General features: G+C 47.2%; 1 protein-coding gene across 1 annotated transcript; it reads left to right on the top strand.

Moving 5' to 3' along the window:
- The first annotated feature begins 17,087 nt into the window (after positions 1-17,087).
- On the top strand, positions 17,088-18,542 carry LOC135384327 (uncharacterized). The gene has a single exon (XM_064613532.1). It carries the CDS (start codon positions 17,088-17,090, stop codon positions 18,540-18,542), a length of 1,455 nt encoding a protein of 484 aa, XP_064469602.1.
- The last annotated feature ends 3,616 nt before the right edge of the window (positions 18,543-22,158 follow it).

Raw genomic sequence — 22,158 nt, forward strand, 5'->3', positions numbered from 1 at the left:
ATCTATTGCCCACGACGTCGTATGCGAGTATCACTCTGCTGTTTCAAGAGGGCATGGCATCGTTATGCAATGGATCTCAGCTCACTTAGGCATTCCCGGGAATGAAGTTGCCGATGCTTTGGCTGTAACGACACACCTGAAAACGAGCAAGACCCCTGTATACTTCACGGCCTGGGACGCCAAGAAAATGCTTCGTAATATATGTCACGACGCCTGCAGCCGTACATGGTTGGTTGATGCGGAGTCCAGCATGCTAGCCAGAGTCGGCCCGGATTTACGCTTCTGTCTTCCGAGTCGCACGCCGCGTACCATTGAATCATTAGTACACCGCCTTCGACTAGACGTTCCTTTCAGCCGTGTCCTGTTGTTCAACATGGGGAAGGTAAACTCGCCGAACTGATTCACGTGTCATGAAGTAGAGAACACTGAACATATATTAATCAACTGCTCCGCATACAGTGTCAACGCAACGACCTCAGACCCGCTTTGGAAAGACCGGACCACCGTCCTCTAGACTTAGGGATGCTCCTCGGAGAATGGCCGAGGGACCCTAGACAGCGTGCGACAGCTGCTTTAATGACATTTATTGTGAACATTGCAGCGCCTCTAACTTTTAGTCTTACTGTTTTTTTTTTCTTTTTTGTCTTCACGGTGTCTTGGAGTAGCCGGCTCCTGTGTTCTGTAAGAGCCACCATCCCCACATTTTTTTGTTTAATTCCAACTCTAACTCCAAACCTCGGAGTAAACTAAACGCGAATAAGGATACCGGAGGGCGCGCTCCTAATGATGCGCTGACGACACCTGAGGCCTCCTGCTCCTCGCCATATTCCCGAGGTCCACTTGTAGGTTGACCGCAGTGGCAATTCTCAGCTGGGCTCGAAGATTGTCATAGACAGCTGCGGCCTCAGCTTAGTCTTGTTGATATTCATCATTGAAACGAACTGCTCGCACACGTATGTGCTTCCAAACATCGAAAGGACACGGCTGATGTCGGACATCAGGCAGGGAAACGATTTCCTGTGTACATATTTTAGAACTCGGGAGCGCCGATTACGTCAAACTTTTGTCGCAGCGTGGAATTGCACTGGAGATCTATTATTTCGATTTGAAGCTCGGGCTTTATGTGTTCTGGAAGAAACTGAAAAGGGGTGGGCGAACAGTTTAAACATCGTCTCGTGGATCTTAAACTCTTGAAACCTTGATGAACTCACGCTGCAGCACCGACACTGACGACGAGTATGTGCGAAGCGTTTCCTCGTTCTTGGAGTCAACGGCATTTAGACAAGGAAAGTGGAAGATATCCTTCAACGTTATCTGGTTCTCCCAGAGTTCCAAATTTCTTACAAAAGCTTTGACGCTGTCGTACTCCCTGTGATCAACGAGCTTTCCCCTGCAAGCCCATATTCAGCATGTTCAGGTGGTTAGTTATATCGACGAAAAACTCCAGGTCACGCAACTCTCAGGTCTTTGTACGCGGCATCCAAGTTTTGAAGGAAATCGTCAAGCAGACAATGATTCAAGCCTTTCGACCGAATGAAGTTAACGGTCTTGACGACAACGTCGATGACGACTTAAACTACGGGCAGCACAATGGCTCCTGATGTACGATACATTGAATTGCTGGAAGGTTCGTGGGCACGCTTTTCTCTGCCAGCGTGTCTCTGAGGCGGGCTACCAGAACCAGATTGCGACCAAGCATTGAAGGAGCTCCACCAGTCGCTACTGACGCGAGATTCACCCGCTTAAGACCTGCTGCTTCGATGCTGCCTTTTACCGCGCTCCACGGGTCGCTCCCCGTCGTTGCCCCTTTCAGGGGAAGCAGATCAAGCAGTTCCTCGTCTATGTCTAAGTCGTGCGTAGCGCCAACGGGAGGACATTGCCATATGGGGACGTTTGCCGTATGGGGACGACTCCAATGGGGACGTTTTTCGGGCAGCAGCAGCGCCAAATACGACCCCAGTGGTTGCAAGGCCAATTCTGCGCATGCGCATTCGGTATGATTTTGGATAGGGCGACAGGTATCGCATTCGTCCGAGGATGCCGTTTTTCACAATTATCCAACATGGCGCAGCGGTCTGCAGTTCTGTGCTATCTGTGCCTTTCATTGGTTATTCTACTAGTGTACGAGGCAGACGTCAGAAAGTGACAAACACAAATATTGGAATGGAAACACTGTATTCATCAAGGTTATTCATAGATATGCAAATATGATGTCACTACTTTTCTCGGAATCACTGTACAGGCGCTGCAAAAAAAGTATAACTACATAGTTCACAAACACATCACAGGAGTCACTTGCTGCAGGTGACGCATTCCAAGATGAAGCCGAAAACGATGCATATGCTTCTTCGCAAATGAGAGAACTGCGCATTTTCCAGCCGAGATATCCATTCCTGCATCTAGTTAGAACTTTCTGATGGCGTCCAGCGAGCGCTGTAGCCGGGCTTGTATGACAGGAGGAGATTTTCCTTCTGTTCATATGCATACATAATCCGCGTATATTGATAGATTCACGCCCTTGGAAACGCAGCCCTTGAGAACCGCCACGACAACGTTAAACAGCAAATGACTCAAAACACTGTCCCAGGGGACTCCCTGCAGTAGCGTAGTCCGGCCTGTATCACCTTCTCCAGTTTTGACAAATAGTGATCTCTGGCGCAAGAAGTCACTAATCCATGCAAAACTCCTTTGGGGAACTCGGGCCTGTAGAAGCGCGGACAGAACACACACGTGACTTACTGTATCGTAGTCCCGTTTTACATCAAGGGAGACGTCCGTGGTTGTCTTCTTGGGGACCTTCGCTTCCTCCACGGTGGAAACTAAGTCAATAACCGAGTCAATGGAGCTACAGTGACGGCGGAATCCTGCCATTGCTTGAGGGAAGGCAGAATGTCTCTCCAGCCACCGCTCCAGCCACCGCTCCAGCCTGGGGGGGGGGGGGGGGGATTAAAAATAAAGAAAGAACAGTGGAGGAAAATCGAATCAGTCATATTCCTGTGCCACACAAGGTATTGCAGGAATATGGGTGAGGAAGGAATAAACATAAATGATATAGCAATGGTAAAGGAGTAGTGAGTGGTGGAGAAAAGGAAGAGGGAGGGGGGAACGTAACGACAGTCAAGGAGAAGGAGCAGGGCAAAAGCGAATTTATTGGAAATATATAAACAATATATAGTACAAGCACTGTGTGATTAACATGACCTATGGATGAATAGGGGGTAAATTATACGGTAGTTACTGTGGGAAGTGCTTATACATAATGGGTGATATAGAGAGTTATTAAGGTTGATAAAAATAAGTCAGTGTAGATATCGATGATACGAGGAGGGGGTACAGGCACTTTCCTGTATAGGAAGTAAGTCTTATTACTTAATAGTTCGTTAGTGATGTTAGCTAATAAAAGCTGTTATCCTTCTTGATTCTTGTGCTGTTGAATTGCCTTCAGTCTTCATGTTGGTTCATTCTGAATCTTCAGACCTTGGCCTGAGGGGTGATGAGTGATGGTTGGCTGAGATGAGTTCGGTCCATTTGAAGATGATGATGATGGTCAGTCGATGGTAAGAATGGCGGGGAGGTGTAGCTTGTTGGTACACTCTTAAAAATGAGCTTCACCATATAGCACGCTCCTAGCCAACCATCATCTCAAATGATATCGCTATCTGCCCTGATTTGTTGAAAACGGGGGGCGTACGCCTTTTCTGTGACACTGATGGTACTGTTCATAATTGTCACAAACAAGGCGTACGCGTCCCGTACGTCCCGTTTTCAACAAATCAATGCAGATAGCGATATCATTCGTGATGATGGTTGGCTAGGAGCGTGCTATGCGGTGAATTTCATTTTTAAGAGTGTAGTTTTAAAAGGTCGATGATAAGTTAGAGCTGTTTTGTAGCAAATGTTGTTGAAGTTTTGTGTGAAGTGATGCCATACAAGAAACAGCTCATGCTGAAATACAGCATTGCTTGTTTTGATGGCAGTTTCCGTGTCACATGCGTATTTGAGCAGGTCTTTCGATTGTGTCAATTGTTTCTGATATTCTATTGACTAATTGAATTACTAGAGGGTTGTGAGGAGCCTCATATGAAACGATCATAGAGAAGCTTTCGGAGAAGGACGTCGAGAACGACGAGGAAGGAGGAGAAAGAAGAGGAAAGGTCTTACCGAACCTTCTCTTTTCCCAATTTTCACGCATATCGTCTGGACAGATCCGCTGGTAAAGGTGGTGGCTTGCTGACTCTCATATCCTCCAGACTAGTGCACTCATCCCGCGTTATCCATCATGTCATGTCACCGGCTTGTGAAGCCTTAATGGTGCAAGTTACTATGCCAGGGAACCGGCCCTTGTGCTTCATAAACGTTTATTGCCCGGCTGACTTTCAATCAGCCTCAACCTTTGACACGATTGTCTCTAAATCATCTGGCTCTTATGTAGTGGCGGGCGACCTCAATTCTCATCATGTCATGTGGGGTCACAAAACTGATTTCCATGGGTGCGAACCCTGGTGCTGCTGGTGGTGGTAGTGTTGTTGAAAGGGCTTGCCGTTGTCGGCCTCACGTATGTGGGCAACGTCACGACTGACGCCCTGGGGAAATGTGCGTCCTGGGCCGACTTCTAGGGGAACTGCGTCGACATATGTCTGAAAGCGTCTGAGGAAAACCCAGGAAAAACCCCAGACAGCACAGCCGGCACCGGGATTCGAACCCGGGTACCTCCCAGTCTTGACGTGGGGCTGGAAATGCAGCCATAACATGTCCATAGCCAATGATGGTTCGGCACGTCCGTACGAGGAACCACCCGATTTGTACTCGACCTCACGTTGTGTTCGTCACATGTACGCCCGTCATCGTGGATGACGGTGACTTCTGGTACGTCTAGTGATCATCTCCCCATCTATTTTGAAGTGGCATCAATGACCACGCACCTTTCACTTGTGCCCCGTAGCAACCGTGTTCTCCGTGAGAAGAAACTGGCTACGTTGCTGCAGCCGGCTACCAGCCTCTGTGCGGTTGACCGCGCTGTGGCTTTGGTGTCGGCAATATCCCAGGCAATCGAGCAGTCCTCCTTTCAAATTACGAAGCGGTCGCCATCCAGTTGCTCACGATGGTGGAACGACGCATGCACAAGGGATTATCGGCGGCGCAAAGCCGCTTGGAAGCAGTTGCTATCCAACACCTGCTACGCTAACTGGAAGAAATACCAGATCGTTAAAGCCTCATTGAAACGAACGATTTCTGCTGCAAAACAAGCATTTCATAAGGGTCACAACTCCTTTCTGTCGCACCCGAGGCACCGGAAAGCCCTCCATCGCCATATCGCGTTTATTCGCGGCCAACGCTCCTGCTCTCCCACCGATCTTGCTCTTTTGTCCGACGCGGATGCGCATCAACTGCTTGAAGACGTGGTCTTAGGTTTAGCCGCACGATTTCAAAACACAGTACCTCTCCTATCCCACCTATCCCGCCTTTACCTGGGTCGTCGCACCCTGACTTCGTCGCGGTTACATCGGCTGAGTTGGACTGCATAGTGCGCGCACTTAACGCAACGGCTCCTGGTCCGGACGGTGTCTCAGCTGGCGTGATTAAGTCCTTGTAGTCTTCCCACCCACGTGCCCTGCTCGACATTATTAATACCTCGTTAGAGTCCTCGTGGATCCGTCCTGCATGGAAGGCGGCCAGAGTTGTTGCTTAAAAAGGTGGCCTCGAAGGGTTTGGCTCTCGACAACATACGGCCTATAGCACTGACGTCTGACCTGTGCAAAATTGTAGAGTGGGTCATACATCGCAGACTATCCGACTTTGTGGACTCTGCAGGCGTCTATAACTGCAGCCAAATAGGTTTCCGGCCGCGGTGCTCCGTCTGGATGGCCGATCTCAACCATTGAGAGTCAGCTTCGCCGTGCCCAAGAGATGGGTGAGTTCTCAGCCCTTGTAACATTGGACATAGCCCAGGCATATGGCAGCGTCAGCATTGTGTACTGCTACAAAAGTTGGCGCTTGTTGGTACCCCTATGTTTTCTCATGGGTCAGGAACTTTCTCTTTGGGAGGTCGTTTCAGTGGTCAGACCGGCACCTTGTCTCATCGTACCAGCCCCTGCACAGGGGCAGGCCTCAGGGGGCTGTTCTGTCCCCATTGCTCTTTACAATCCTCATAAGCTCCCTCCCTGTGGACCCGGGCACCTTGACTATCACCTACACCGATGATGTCGCCTTTGTTGCCTCGGCACACTCCTTGCACTCGCTCTACACGAAGCTCCAGGGACATGTTGATCACATACTAGCGTGGACTCGTGAAGTCCACCTCTCTCTCAAGATCCCAAAGTGTGCGGTGCTCCTTATTCCTCCTCCTGGCTATCACGGCGCGACGCCCCACATACGCCACACCGTAGCCATACTCTACCACCAGACAAAGAGCAAAAAAAAAAAAAAACTGAAACAGTTGCTGGAAAAAGACCTCATTCGCCCAAGCAATAGTCCGTGGGCACTTCCGGCATTGCCCGTCGTCAAGAAGAACGCCGAGGTCCGCTTTTGTGTTGATTTTAGGAAGCTCAATGCGGTCAGTAAACTCAACCCCTTTCCAATTCCCAATATTGAGAACTCCTTGACATTACTAGGGAAAGCGAAGTTCCTGACAACCCTTGACATGGTCTCTGGGTATCACCAAATTCCCGTGGCAGAGAAGGACCAAGACAAGCTAACGCTTAATTGCCACAAGGGCAAGTACGCTTACAAGGTCATGCCTTTTGGCGTTGTAAACAGGCCAGCAACCTTCCAGAGGATGATGTCAGAAGTTTTGAGCAATTTAGTTGGACGCACGTGCCTGATTTACATTGATGACATTATCATTTGGTCAGAGTCCATTGAGGAGCATCTTCAGCACGTTGCGCAAGTTTTAGACAAGTTAACCCAGCACAACCTCACGATCAAACTGAGCAAGTCTCACTTTTGCAGAAAACAGCTCGAGTACTTAGGTCACATGGTTTCAACGGAAGGCATTCGTGTCGTTGACGAGAAGGATGACAGTTGGCAGATGGTATCCCAGCATGGAGGAAACAAAAACGCGTAGAGAGCAGCAAGTTTCTTTGCTTGCGGCTTTCGGTAACCGATCCTTGCAGGTAATTGATCCTAACATGGGATTAAAGTGGTAAGCAATATTGCTACATACAATTGAAAGCTATATTTTTTACTGGTATTTTATCAACTTCTGATTCAAAGATAACGTCCATGTGAGATTGAATAATGCACACATCGATTACCAAAAGCCACAAGCAAAGAAACATACCTCCCCCGCTCCCTATGCCTCTTTCCCTCCTACATGCCGGGATGCCATCTGCTAAGAGTGCAATGACCGACACTGTCAGCCACTGTCTGTCCAGGGTGCCCCAACTAGTGAGACCCACTGCTGCCCTGCAGCTTGAAACTGTTACTGCAACTCTTAGAGAAGTAGTACTTTGTACAAGCTGTATATATTCTGTACAGTCCAGCCATGTATAAAGCTACGATCCATTTACTTGAAGTCACTTCTTTTAGCATGGGTATAATCGCGTGACTGCACAAACCAAGAGGGGACAGCACTGCAAAAGGAGGGTGAATAAGTTATCTAGCAACATTTCGGCATCTCATTAGGTGAGATGATGTCAGTCGGTGAGAAGGATGTCCACAGGAGTTAGTGCACGAGAGACTTCATGTCATTTATAACTAAAGCCTGAAGTTTTCAGGAAATAGTTTGTTTTTTCAAATTTGGATGGCAAAAATTGGGGAAATGAACATGTACTCTAACTTCATGTGAGTTGGGGTGGAAGAACTTTCAGTATGCTAAATTCGAGGAGAAATGAGACCCTACTACTCGCATGAACTGTACTGGCTTGGTACAAATGGTGATATGATTGCATTTGTTGCTAAACTAGCTAGTGTGCATTCCTACAGGTGGCTCAGTAAGGGCAATTTGCCGGGTAACGATCAAGTTTCACCCTAGAGAGGCAATGTTCAATTCAAGGAAGAAACGGGTTAAATTCTGAAAACTTCAGGTTCCATTTATAATCGACGGAAAGGTTTCAGAGTCTTTCTCTGCTGTGCCACATCCTGGAAATACCTCCAGCCAGTGGGGTGGGAATGCTGCAAAAATAGAGTTCACTGTACGATGAGACACTCTGGCAGCTGTTGAGCATTTCTTGAGCTATGGGAAGACCCGTGTCACCAGGCAGTCTCGTACTGAAACCCCGGAAGGCATGTCTCGAACTTCTGACTCCTGTGGCTCTTCTTGTATCTCTGGAAGGAGTATGACACACACAGTGCTGTATGTAAAGGTATCATTATACCACACTTTTACACACACAGCCAAAGGATGCTGCTTCTGTGAAGGGATCAAAGCATCAGCACTGTGTTGCTTGCACAAAAGTTACGTTGTATGTTAAAACTTACCAACAGGGTCAATCAAGGTAATATTGTGGCGGATGCAGTAGTTACGCAGGACACTGCAGGCCACAGTGATGCAGCAGCATGCCACAGTGATGCTGCAGCATGACTTCAGAGGGTATAGAAGGCACCCTCCCGACTTGTCAAGACAGCGAAACCTGCTCTTCAGCAAGCCAAAGGTACGCTCAATAACCTGTCGGGTTGTGCGACGAGCCTTATTATACTACCCTTCTGCGGTAGTTGAGGGTGCCTGGAAAAGTGTCAGCAGCCATGGCTGTGCAGGGTAACCTGAGTCACCTAGTAGTAAGGATAAGCATAATCATTTAATGTGATACCTACTGGAATGCGCATACCTAGCCACCCTTCAGGCATTCTGCCTTCCTTAAATTCGTCGTGCAAGTTGCACATAGACCAAATAAAGCTCTCGTGGCTGCTTCCTGGCCACCTAGCAGTGAGTTGTGTAATTTCGCAATCTGCATTGCATAGTGCTTGCACATTCACTGAACAGAGGCCCTTCCTGTTGCGATAGGCTGCACGGAGCTCACGCTTAGGAGGTTTGACGCACACGTGTGTACAATTGATGCACCCAAGAACCTTTGGAAACCCGGCAATGTCGAGAAACCATGGGGACATCAATAGAAAGTCACATTAGAAATGGCCGAAGGTGATGTTAGAAGTAATATATTTCTGTACGATCATGCGTGTGCTGTGGTGCTTGTGGGTCGTTCAAACATATTAGAGAGACAACTGTTTGCAATAATTTATATCCTTCGCAAAAAAGAAGTCCGCATGTCGTGTAGCTGTGCATATCAAGCATATCGTTTTGAACGAGAGTTTCGAAAATTACCTAAAGTTGTTTTGAGGACTTCAGTCGACGTTCATGGGAACCTTATTTGGTCGTTGGCCAGTTCGACGATCGCTTTCGTCGCCCCATTAACTATACGGGATGTGCTGCTCTGGCTGACAGACGCCACATCTCCGACGACTAACTGGAAACTCCCGCTGGCGTAGAAGCGAAGCGCCGCAAGCACTTGCACATCTACTGGTATCGCATGGCACCGTGCTGTTGACGCCGTAAGGCTGGAGCCAGTATGTCGCACAGGCTTTGTAATGAAGCGCGTGGGAGACGGTATTAGCTCACTACACTTCGGAGATGGCTATCCGGTATGCTTTCCAGCACTGTCCTTGTCTTGAAAACGCGTTCACGGCGCAAAGTCGTCCTTGACTCAATCTCCACGGCTGCTAGGTACGCCGCCATCTTTGCTCGTAAGACTGCTCGGTGGCTCTCTTAGGATTTCGTAGTAATTTGCAAGAAGTTTACGACGCGCGCGCTTCGTGAATCCGCTATTTGTCGGAACTTTTCCTTACGACAGACTTGCGAGAAATTTTATCGTAAGATGCTTTTGTGAATCCGGCCCCTGGCTTCCACCGAGCGTCGATGGAAGTACTTCTTCTTTCATTCACTGGTCGACCAACGCCACCCTACATTAGTCATACCATTCCTGGAATTTTCGGGAATGTAACATAGCGGCTGCGACCAGCACGGTGTAGTACTCGTCCGCTCCATGCAGAGTGACGTCAACGCGGTGGCCTTGGGAGGCAAAATTGCTGCCACTCCTTTCCACGTTCCTGTTTCGGTTTGATTGCTTTCTTATTTAAGGCATTAGTCGTCACATGAGAAAAAAAGAAAGGTGATGGCATGTATACTTAAATTGGATGTTATGCACCAACTAGGGTATGCAGCAATTTTTTCTCCGATCGTTACGACGTTTCCCTGGTCGTAAGTGTGAACGTCTGGCAAGGGTATTACCTACGCATGCAGACTCAAGATAATTTTTTATGTGGATACGTCGATACCTATGCGTAAATGCTCCTTCATCATAAAAATATTTTTTTATTTCCAAATGTTTAAATAAGGCTTATTTTATAGAAATGCCCAGTGACAGCAATTACCTGTGGCGGTCTTGGTTGTAGTGTTCAAGCACTCCTGTACGGATAAAACAATGGAATTACCGACCTGACAATTATTCCATTTTATTGTAATTCGTTCGTTTATGTTAACTCCAATTAGCTGTAACTGCACGATGATCGGGACGATCGCCCAGTGACGGTCAAATATGAGGAGGCCACGCTAAAATCTGTGCTGAGCAAGCATTATTGGAACGACCGCATGAGTGTGCCACACATACGAAGCCGACACCCTGCGTCGCCAACAAGCCGACACATATGACTCGCGCATGTATTATCTTAAGTAAGTTGTGATTAAATCGCTTACATCTGAAATGTTGAGCTATTCTTCCTACTTGGCAACATCTCGGCATTTGTACATGTGGCCTCGCCATGAATTCAATACGTTGTACGTTTTCCTGTCCTCCCTGCCCCTCATACCACCGGCAGTGCGAGTAGCTTGCATAAATGGATGTAGCTTGCATAAATGTGTTGTATTGTTCCTCAAGTTCCACAGGGGTTCACTTCACCACACTTCAGTGTAGAACGAAAGTAAGTTCGGGAACTGAAATTTCTTTCGTTCTTCACAGAAGTTTTTTTAAAGGTGGATAATAAATTAAAGAAAAACAATGTGTACTTCCTCATCCTATTGTGCCCAATGCGGAATGATTATTGTGAGCCTATTGGGAGAACGCTCGGTTTTTTGTTTAAAAATGACGTAACTAGATGGGTTGGCTGACATCTCAGCACGCTCCGCACTCTTAACGTCTGTACAAGATTTCATTGTTCCATGAGAATTGTCCGGTAGATTTCCTTCGTACGCCTCCGGGAATGTTTCCTATTCAGATATGTTCCCGAGTATATACTCGCATTTGCGCACAATTCAGGTCTTGGTTACCAGCGGTTTCGCGATGTCCTACCTAGACACGCCGGACTTAGATACTCATATTAGCGTGTTAACCTTTGGGCTGTCGTAAAGAGGCAAATCGCAGGGCGGAACGAACCGAAGAACCCGAGAAGGAACACTGACATTTGCATGTTAGGTTATTGCAAAGTTATTTTCCTCTGACATGTCATGTGATCAAATAGCCTTTTAATTACCAAACACAGACATCCTTGAATTCACAGGCACTCTTCCAAGACACCTTTCGCAATATTTATTTTTGGAGAGGCGTCCTCGACGTAATGAGCTGTTTGAAAAGAAGGAGCTACTTCTGTGACGTTTTCCAGGCTGATCGATGATTTGAACTCTGGAAAGTCTTCTGCATTACATGACTTTGCGCTGTCTTCTGTGCTTCTCTGAGGTGACTGTGTGGAGGGCATTTGTTCAGAAGAAGACACGAAATTATAGACTTGCTGCGTTTGGAACATGGAGGTTACTGTAGATTGTATGTAGCTTTGACGACTTGACGGCTTCGTGGGTTTGCTATCCACATCAGAGAAAGGACTACGATTACTCATTTTACGAAAGACATCACCCATATGTAGATCTCGGTTACTATATTGCAGGCCTGTGGTATAATCTACACCTAAGGTACCGCCAGAACTCCCTCCAACTCCTTGCGTGGTGCATGTCGTTGGTAGGCGCAAAATGAAGCTATCTGCGACCTCACTGCAGTCCAATGTACACGGATCTTCGTTCCACTCTACATCGTGCCTTACGCGTTCCCAGGAACGATTAGCGTCCGTGCTATGTAGCGTTACTTGGAACCCATCGCATTCCACCCTGGAAGGTAGGCTTCCTGCTCTTATAAAGCTTACTTTTTCATTAGACTTCAGAGCGGCAGGCCATCTTCTGATGCTCCCGGTACTGAACAAATCGCTCGATCCTGAATTTCCGGTAGTTACGTTTTGAGATGGTGAACCAGGTCCATTCCTATCGTTTCTATAGGCCTCTTCAATGGCTCCTGGAAAGCTCAGCTCAGGTAAGGTCCAGACTACAGCAGCACACGGCGGAATTCCTCGGGGTGGTTCTTCCGTTCTATGACTCAATGGGACATCGGTAAAAGTGTTGCCCACGTCATCATGTGTGTGCTTGCTTGACATGACGACGGATGCCACGAGGATGGAAGAGATAAAGACAAGGGTGTACACGTTGAACCCTTTCCACCAACCGACCATGACGACAGCTGCTCCCATGACGCTGACTATCACCACAACCGTCAAAACGAAGTATGGACTTCGCGACACCTTCTGGCTGCTTCTGAGACCCTCGCGTTGATGGTCCATTTAGACGAGCTGTTGTAATGAGCTATGGGGACCTAATAAACGAACGAATTCTGACTGCTTACATAAATATACGTAACCACTCCAGGAACAGCAGCGAAAAATAAGAACAGATTTGGCACGCTCCGCGTGCAGCTCTGGGTTAATGCTGATGATGATTGTCCTGTGTTTTGAATGCAAGGCGATGAATGTGGCTCGACGAGCGGCAGAAGAACAGACTAGGGCCGTCCCCTGATTTTAAGACGAGACTCGTCTACGACTGTGCGATACTGTAGATTCCGTGTGCAAAATTTCAATCCACAAATAGTAAGAACGAATCACATCAGCGTGTCTCCTTTTGGTTTTGCGGTAATAAGATCAAACTTTTCAGCAGTACTCGTCCTAACCCTCTTATCTCTACTTTGAAGAAAATCTGGTCTCAATTGCGTCTGCGACACAATCACTGCAGTTTCAATGAACAATCAATTTTAGTTTCATCAATGGTTTTCTTAAAACCAAACTAATCAAACCATCAGATTTTACAAAGGTTCTCACATTCTCAGAAAAAAGGGAGTATGGGAAACTCTCTTGGTGGTGTTCACGCTCGTCACACATCTGACTCCCTATGAGGTGTTTAGGCTACTCCCATTGTAAATCCGTTTTCTTGACTCCCTTGCTAAGAGTGTTCACTTGCTGTAGTCCATGAGGGTGTTCCCCTGACACTCTTTCTGCAGGGTTCCCCTTGACTGCCCCACCCAAGCAACAGGTGCAGTGCCTCTCCGTCATGCTCAAGAATCAGGTAGTCCCATAAAACTACACAAGCGGATTTTTAGCAAAAAAAAAAAAACTTTTGTAGTGTTGACTCTACACTCTTTAAAAATGGGTTCTTTAACTCCGTTTCCTTGCCACATATATCACTCCCTTTTGGAGAATACAATTACTCACAAAAAGGAGTCCTTTAACTCCCTACTGGAGAGTAACTGTACACTCCAAAAAGAGTGGTATATGTGTCAAGAGTATACTCCCCAAAAAGGAGTTACCGTACTCTCTTTTCTTAAACAGCGTATGGATTGAGCCACAGAAGATCTTCCCCTTAACCATTTCGTATTACCAACTGTAGGATGGGACAAGAGTAAGCTGGCCCATATCACGCTTCAAAAATAAAGCGCCACCTGTGGCACGCAAGGGATCACTGGAACTTGGAGATAGCCCCTTGTATATACTAAAATAAGGTGATTAGAGCTCTGTATAAGCATTCAAGCGTCATCGTACGGGATTTTACCGTAAAATCACTCTTGTACCCGGAACTCACGCTGGATGAGCTCTCAGCCATTCACCGGTAACGGGACTTTGCCATTTCTTCGCCTTTGAATACTGCTGAAAATCTAAGGCAAAGCGTTTCTTTCCATCCACAGCCAGAGCTGGATGAGCCCTCTGCCACTCGCCGGTAACGGGACCTTTGCCAGTTCGTTTTCCTGCACCCAGAGTGAGCACTGGATCTTCCGCCGTTCCACCTCCTCTGGGCCCGACTGCAGTCGTTTTTCTGTATACAGCGAGGGTGCAGTGAGTCAGGATGAGCTACTCTGGCACGGCAGGCTTTGCGGCATCGAGAGGTCCCCGTATATATAGTAAAATAGGATGATTAGAGCTGTGTAAGCATTCTAGCGTGATCGTACGGGATTTTACCCTAAAATCACTCTTGTACTCGGAACTCGGGCAGGATGAGCTCTCAGCCATTCGCCGGTAACGGGGCTTTGCCATTTTTCTGCCTTCATACACTCCTGAAAATAGACGGGAAATGGCTTCTTTCCATCCACAGCCAGTGCTTGATGAGCCCTCTGGCATTTGAAGGTAACGGGACATTGCCAATTCGTTTTCCGGCGCCCAGCGCTAGATGTCCCGCCGCTCCGCCTCCTCTGCATCCGACGGCAAATCTTTTTTCTGCATGCAGCGAGGGTGCTGTCAGTCAGCATCAGCTGCGCTGGTGCAGGGCCTGTGTGGGCTCGAAAGGTCCCTATTATATATAGTAAAATAAGATGATTAGGGCTGTATAAGCATTCGAGCGTCATCGTACCGGATTTTACCGTAAAATCCCTCTTGTACCCAGAAGTCTCCCTGGATGAGCCCTCAGACATTCGCCGGTAACGGGACTTTGTCATTTTTCTGCCTTCGTACACTCCTGAAAATCCAAGGCAAATCGTTTCTTTCCATCCACGGTCAGTACTGGATGAGCCCTCGGCCAATCGCCGGTAACGGGACTTTTCCAATTCGTTTTCCCGCGCACCCAGCGAGCGCTAGATGCCCCGCCGCTTCGTCTCCTCTGGGCTCGACGGCAAACCGTTTTTCGGCATCCAGCCAATGTGCTGTCAGTCGCATGGGTTACGCTGGTGCGACGGGCTCTGCTTGTTAGAGGGGCCCCCATATGTGCCCGCGTGCCGTATATCGCGGAGAAATGAATTTCCGGCTAGAAATCAATTTTCAGTTTGGAAGAGGATCCACTTCCAAAGTGGAAATTGATTGCTTTGGCTTTACATATTTTTGTCGCGGATGCTCGCGGCAGAGCGCAAGGCGACGTAACTCATCGGTGTAATTCATTTGTGTAATGACGTAATTCATTGGTGGATAAGGGAGCGTTATTTTGCGCTTCACCGCGACCAGCCGCGACAAATATATATATATATATATATATAACCGATGTATATATATATATATATATATATATATACAGAAGAAATAAGTTCGCACAGAGCACCACCAAAGGAATATTTTCAGATGACTTCATTTAACTCATTTTGAAATTACACAGACACGACGTTTCGAACGGTGGACCGTTCTTTTTCAAGTGAAAAGATATAATGAGTTGGTCAAAGAGAAAACACTCACTTTCGTGTGCTTCGACAGTGGCGGGGGAAGGGAAATTGCAGTGCGTTGAGGTTGCCGAAGGGAGGTCATAAATTCTGTGTGCGGGGTCCTGTCGAGTGTGTTTCGCACGTGGGTGGGGGTTTGGGGGGGGGGGGTCCTTCCCTAAGATGCATTCGTGTGGATAGGACTCGTTTGCGTCGCGTAAACGGGTGTAGCGTCTTGTTGTGTTGTAGGCGTTGTTATTTCTTCATGTTTTTCACAGTGGACAGCGATCCCGGGTGTTCGTTTAGTGCCGGATTGAATTTATGTATTAAAAATGATTCCTTCATTTCACGATCCCTATCGCTCTTGAATCCGGATTGTAATATGGCAATAGAGAGTTTCTCAATCGCATGTTCTGGAAGGGCCATATGCCTAGACAGCGGGAGTTCCGGTTTTGTTTTGGTGTGGGACTTGTGGTTGTTGAAGCGAATTCTGAATGATGTGCAGGTTTGTCCAATGTATTGAGCTTGGCATATGGTGCAACGTAGAAGGTATATTACGTTTTGAGTCCCACAGTCAAAAGTGCCATTGATATGGAATTTGAAGTTTGTGGTGGTGCTGGTAACGTCCCTTGCTGACAACATGAGGGGACAAATTTTGCAGCGGGGTTTTTTGCAAGGCCTGCAGCTAAGGAATTCTTTTTGTTCCCTCGTGACTTTTGAGTTCACCAGTACGTCCCGTAAGTTTTGCGGTCGTCTATAAACAATCTTGGGAGCCTCTGGGAAGACTTCCCGAAGATGTTCAGATTGGTGCAGAATATTGAGATGGCGTTTCAGAATGGGTCCGATAGCAGCTACATTTTGATTGTAGGTTAAAGTTAAGAAAAAGAACGGTCCACCGTTCGAAACGTCGTGTCTGTGTAATTTCAAAATGAATTAAATGAAGTCATCTGAAAATATTCCTTTGGTGGTGCTCTGTGCGAACTTATTTCTTCTGTGTATTAATACGGCGCCGTCTGAATCTTCAAGACCTTCAAGAATGTGTTTGCCAACGGCACCTGTTCCCTCTCGCATCAGAGTGTCAACAACCAATGAACCTTGGAACTGGAGCAACATTGCAATCATCGGAACTTCTCTGCTCGAGCATCTGCATACCAGGTTTGACAACGCTCACCATCCTTCCTTGTTCATAATAAGAGATCGAGCTCGCATATTCGACACTATTCCTATGATAAATCAGCTTCCTTCCCACGTCACTACGATTTTTCTGTACGTTGGAACTCACGACCTTGAGGGTTCGCATCCTATTGAGTGTTTCGAGAAGTGCATGATTGTGATCGATCATATCTATACTGCAAGACCATGGACAGCAAAAGTAATCGCAACATTCGTGCCTCCCCGCTTCGTCAATCGCCATCCACACTGCCCTGACTGGGGGCGCATTACGCGATTCAATATTGACACCCATCAGCTCAACACAATGCTCCTTCAGCTCGCTGCAAACGACGAAAGAGTTGGCTGCCTGGATCATCGTTTCTATGACCACGACCTTCTTCTAGTTCTCTCAGCCGACGGACTGCACCCCAGTCCGCTCGGAACCGACATAATGTCATCGCAACTGTCGCACATAATACCTTTGCTAGAAGCGTGATATTCTTCATATACATCCAGACATCCGGCATGCTTAACGGATTCACGGTCACTAAGACCCTGCTGGTACCAAAACAACCAGGACTACACGAAATGCAAGACCGTAGACAGGACCGCAGATGCACTGAATATGCAACCGACACGGTAAAAGAACCCATAAGTCTGTCACAACTAGACACAAGACTGCCTCACACACCGTCTACGAAAGAAAAGAAATCCAGAGCTTTCCTGAAATCCAGGAAGTTGTCTGACAAAATCATGCGCTACGAGAGCCATTTCAGTTTCATCTCCAAACATCTACAGAACAAATCAATTCCAAAGGGAGCGCGACTCTCATCCAGGCTACCTTTTGCTAACTTCAACGCAACTCATCTGTCCGAATGGGAAGCTGTCTTACATGATGCGTCGCTCGCCCTTCTCTCTATTGCATCACGCCACTGCGAAGGTCAACTCATCGACCTACGAAAAAAGCAACACGAAATGACCTCACTTCTGACGTCTACGGAAAAACGCGCTCTCGCTGATTTTCAGACAAAAAAATCCAATGCCTTGCGGGCAGTAAAGGACAGAAAAATGGAACGCGATCTTCCGTCGGCACACCAGGGAACTGTGCAGTCGCCTCAGGACCCGACGAACGCCATTATTGAACCACCTTTGGCAGGCCGTTCTTGCAGTCCCCCCAAATCCATGGTAAATCTCTCATCAGTAACGCTAACAGACATCGAGGAACGCCTTCTATCAAAAGGACTCTCCTTCTGTCCAAGTACAACAGGATTGAAAGAATTCCAACTTCACACAGATCTTGAAAACTTTGCCCGTAAACTGCGCCTGAGGGATTTTTTCCACGATAAAGAGAACTCCAGACAGACGGCTTCCGCTTTCAAAACAGGTTCCAGCTGGTCACCCCCTAAACACAGGGACCGCCATCTCGATGATTACATCCAAGCTGTGCAAAAGGATATCCTCAAAGTAACGTCCAAAAAAGGACCCCCACGACACAATCTGTCAAGTGAAGGATGCAAGGCATTCAGCGATCTTGAGAAACGAAAGGACATTGCCATCAAACCCGCGGACAAGGGAGGTGCTATTGTGGTCATGGACACCGACGCATATATTCGCGAGGGAGCCCGCCAACTGGAAGACAAAACGTTTTATGAGAGGCTTGATCGCAATCCCACACCAGACTATGCGTCAAAGATCGAGAGGACCCTAACCGACCTCCGTTATAACAAAAAAATCACGCCTGATACACATAGGCAACTCCTTCCACAATCTCCGAAACCTGGTTGCTTTTATCTGTTACCCAAGATTCACAAGCCGGGCCATCCAGGCAGACCCATCATATCTGGCAACAACACAGTGACAGAGAACTTGTCAACGCTTGTGGACTACCTCATCAAGGACACCCCCCCCACCCACCCTTCAGTCATATGTGAAAGACACCAACCATTTTCTAAAGACCATTCGCAACCTCAAACTACCTGAGAACTGCTTCCTTGTCACCCTTGATGTAGCGTCCCTCTACACTAATATTCCCCACTCTGACGGCATCGAGGCGGTCGTGGAAGCCTACACGAAATCACCGTCGGACAGTCCCTACCACGTGGACAGCGTCACACTGAAGGTACTATTGGAAATGATACTAACGCTGAACAACTTCGAATTTAATGGCCAACACTACGTCCAGATAAATGGCACAGCTATGGGCACAAAAATGGCCCCAAACTACGCGAACATCTTCATGGGTAGATTGGGAACATGTTTTCTGTCGCGGTGCCACATCAGGCCATTTCTCTATAAGAGGTATATCGATGACATATTCATAATCTGGGACAACACTGAGAGTTCACTACTGAAATTCATTCGGGACTTCAACAACGCGCACCCCAGCATTAATTTCACCCACCACTATTCGACCACAACTACGAACTTTCTGGACGTCACAGTAATAGTCAGGGACCAATCACTGGAAACTAAGGTGTACCGAGAACCAACTGACAGTCAGCAATACTGACACTTCAATAGCTCACACCCCCGTCACTGCAAACTCTCTCTACCTTATAGTCAAGCATGCAGATACCGGCGTATCTGCACAGAGGACAGCGACCTCGAACAAAACCTTGGAGATCTACGGCACGCATTCACCGATCGCAACTACCCTCCCGATGTCGTTAATGACGCAATTGAAAAAGCTCGCCGTTTAGGTCCCATCCAGCCCACAGCTTCCTCAAAAACCGATGACTACTGCGCGCCGAGCTTAACTTTAACCTGCAATCAAAATGTAGCTGACATCGGATCCATTCTGAAACGCCATCTCAATATTCTGCACCAATCTGAACATCTTCGGGAAGTCTTCCCAGAGGCTCCCAAGATTGTTTATAGACGACCGCGAAACTTACGGGACGTACTGGTGAACTCAAAAGTCACGAGGGAACAAAAAGAATTCCTTGGCTGCAGCCCTTGCAAAAAACCCGGGAACCGGAGAAAAGGTCCCCGGAGAAAAGGTCCCCGGAGAAAAGGCCCCCGGAGAAAAGGCCCCCGCAAAAGGGCATTCCACGGAGTTATACTTTCGCGTTCGTAATTCATCAATGAATGTTAAAGCGCGATTTTTTTTTCTCTTTTTTCTTTTTTTTATTGTGGACATGGTCTTGTACTTAAGCGTTTAAAATACCTGGTTCAGACCTGTGGGACTGGTTAGAAGAATGTTGTAGAAATGCAGTAACTAGGCTTAAGAAGCAGAACCCAGCATGGAAAGGACATTCAGCATTTTCATTCGTACAGCAGGACATTCGTAATTTCATTTTGAAATTCCGTGTTAGCACCGCGAAGCAACTACGGCTATGAGCGCCATGCACTAATGGAGAGAGGATAGCTGGAGTTATTACGCGGCCTGGGCCGACTTCATGGGGAACTGTGTCGACATTCGTCTGGAAAGTCTACTGGAAGCCCCAGTGAAAACCTGCGAGGATTCGAACCCGTATCAACTCCCAGGCTCGGCGGGGAAGGCGATCGTCGTAACCGTTACACCACCCGAGCTGGTCGTCGTCACCTGTCACGTCGGACGTATGCTTGCTTCCTAGTACTGTCTGCTAACTGTATCCGTTTGCACTTTGTCGAGGTATATTGACCATTGCCACAAAAAGCATCATGAGTCATCCTGAAATTCGTGGATCAGCTCAGACAACAAAAGAAAAAGAAAACACAGATACGTATGAAGACACCTCTTATTGCCGAGGGAGTTAAAACAAGAAGCAGAACGCGAAGCAGACCACACAAGACCAGGTTAAGAAAGAGCAAAATAAAGGGCAAAAACGCGTAACACACATACAACGGAGGAAGACAACAGCGCGGCCGGCCCGATAACCGCAACGCGACCCCTACGATGATTCCTTGTCTCCGGAGTTTCGAGGAAGGTTCAAGGTCACTCCACAGTCCGCAGCCGGCTGCGCTGCCAGCATCCCCTACGCCTCCGGCGTGCCACTTGCGTAGCCCAAACGACATATCCGCACCCGACCACGAGTCCCGTTGTACCCCCTCCCCCCCGCCCCGCCTCAAGTTCCAGAGAATGTCTACGGCAGTAAATTACACCCATTTGTTCCCCTCCTAGTTTTAGGCGTAACAAATACAAAAGGCAAACCGTACAAAAAATATACGAGAAGGTGTCCAAAAAGTGAACGGTACAAAAAAGTGTCAAGCTACGTCATGTCGCCAAGATCAAGAAAGAAGTAGGAAGATCTAGAAAGAAGTCAAATGAAACGTCTGCGGAAATCGACCACGGGTGTGCTATAGCTATGGAAGGATTGAACATGTGGGAACGGATGGATCTAGAAGGAGGTTTAGCACATTCACGGAGACAGAGCTCTTGCTATATTACATGAGCATTTCTACTTGCGGTTGAGAAATAGACGTATAGGGGTCGGAGACGACAAACGATAATTATGGGGTATCAAAAACTAAACAACTGCAGAGGGCCTGCGTATGTGTTTAATCAGTAGAGAGCGAATTTTAAGCACTAAAACGCATTTTACGCGCATAAAAATGCACTAGAAGAGGTACAAAAAGGCACGATTTTTTTCGGAATGGGCACGGTCAATGTTGCACTAGCAGCACTACGACCGATGCCGTCAGCATTGGTTGCTCTATAGGGTAACATACCACTCTATCGCTTGCAATTCTCTGTGATTGCTGCTCAGAAATGATACGATTGTAGCAAAACTTCTGAAGTCACGACGACGACTTCTGCTACGACGCGTTTCTGTTCTTTCTATTTTGTTTTCTGAATTCTTTTAATTCTGTAACTTTTTTACTTGCAGAATTGGTCGGGTAATGCATTCGATTTCTCATTATTTTTTTATTTACTTATCCACTTATCAACTTCTGAAGTCATCCTCCACTTACACTGCAAAGATTCACACAGCCTGCGAGAGAGAGAGAAAGAGCGAGAAATAGGAAAATAAATATAGAGATTTTGGCGTCCACAAACCGCTCTGATCGCATGGCAGTCTTTATTTTGAGTTCAACTACAATCACCGTTCACACGTCTTCTTATTGAAAGCATGAAGACCGTAGGAAACATCATTTCCGCGTGCTCCGGCGTGAAATTCTGTAGCCTGTCACTGGGAATTATCAGCATTGTCGGTTGTTTCACAAGCTTGTTTTCAATAAGTACTACGTTTGATATACTGTGATAAGTTTTACGTGTGGTCATCTTGAACATGAGTAACCGGAAGTACTAGTAATTGAAGCAATTTAATGAGATTTCAGGTGTAACTGTAACTGTGTGTGTGGGGGGGGGGAATGTTTTTAAGAAAAAAAAAGGAAGGAAAGGTCAGCCAGACGGAGGGCGGCTTGCTATTGCAAAAAAAAAAAAAAAGAAGGGGGAAAAAGAGAGAAGAAAAGAAAAAGAAGACCAACTTGACCTAGTCTATACAAGTATACAACTTGACAACAAGAACACCTTGGTAAGATAATTTATTCCGCAAAGGTTTTAACCCTCGCTTACAAACTCGACGGGTGCAACACATGCGCGCTGCGTCCAGCGCATGGCTTGTACCGGGATGCCCGCGTAACGAGATGCTTATGTACCGCGATGACCGTGCAC

The sequence above is a fragment of the Ornithodoros turicata genome, chromosome 2, assembly GCF_037126465.1.
Source record: "Ornithodoros turicata isolate Travis chromosome 2, ASM3712646v1, whole genome shotgun sequence".
NCBI lineage: Eukaryota > Metazoa > Arthropoda > Arachnida > Ixodida > Argasidae > Ornithodoros > Ornithodoros turicata.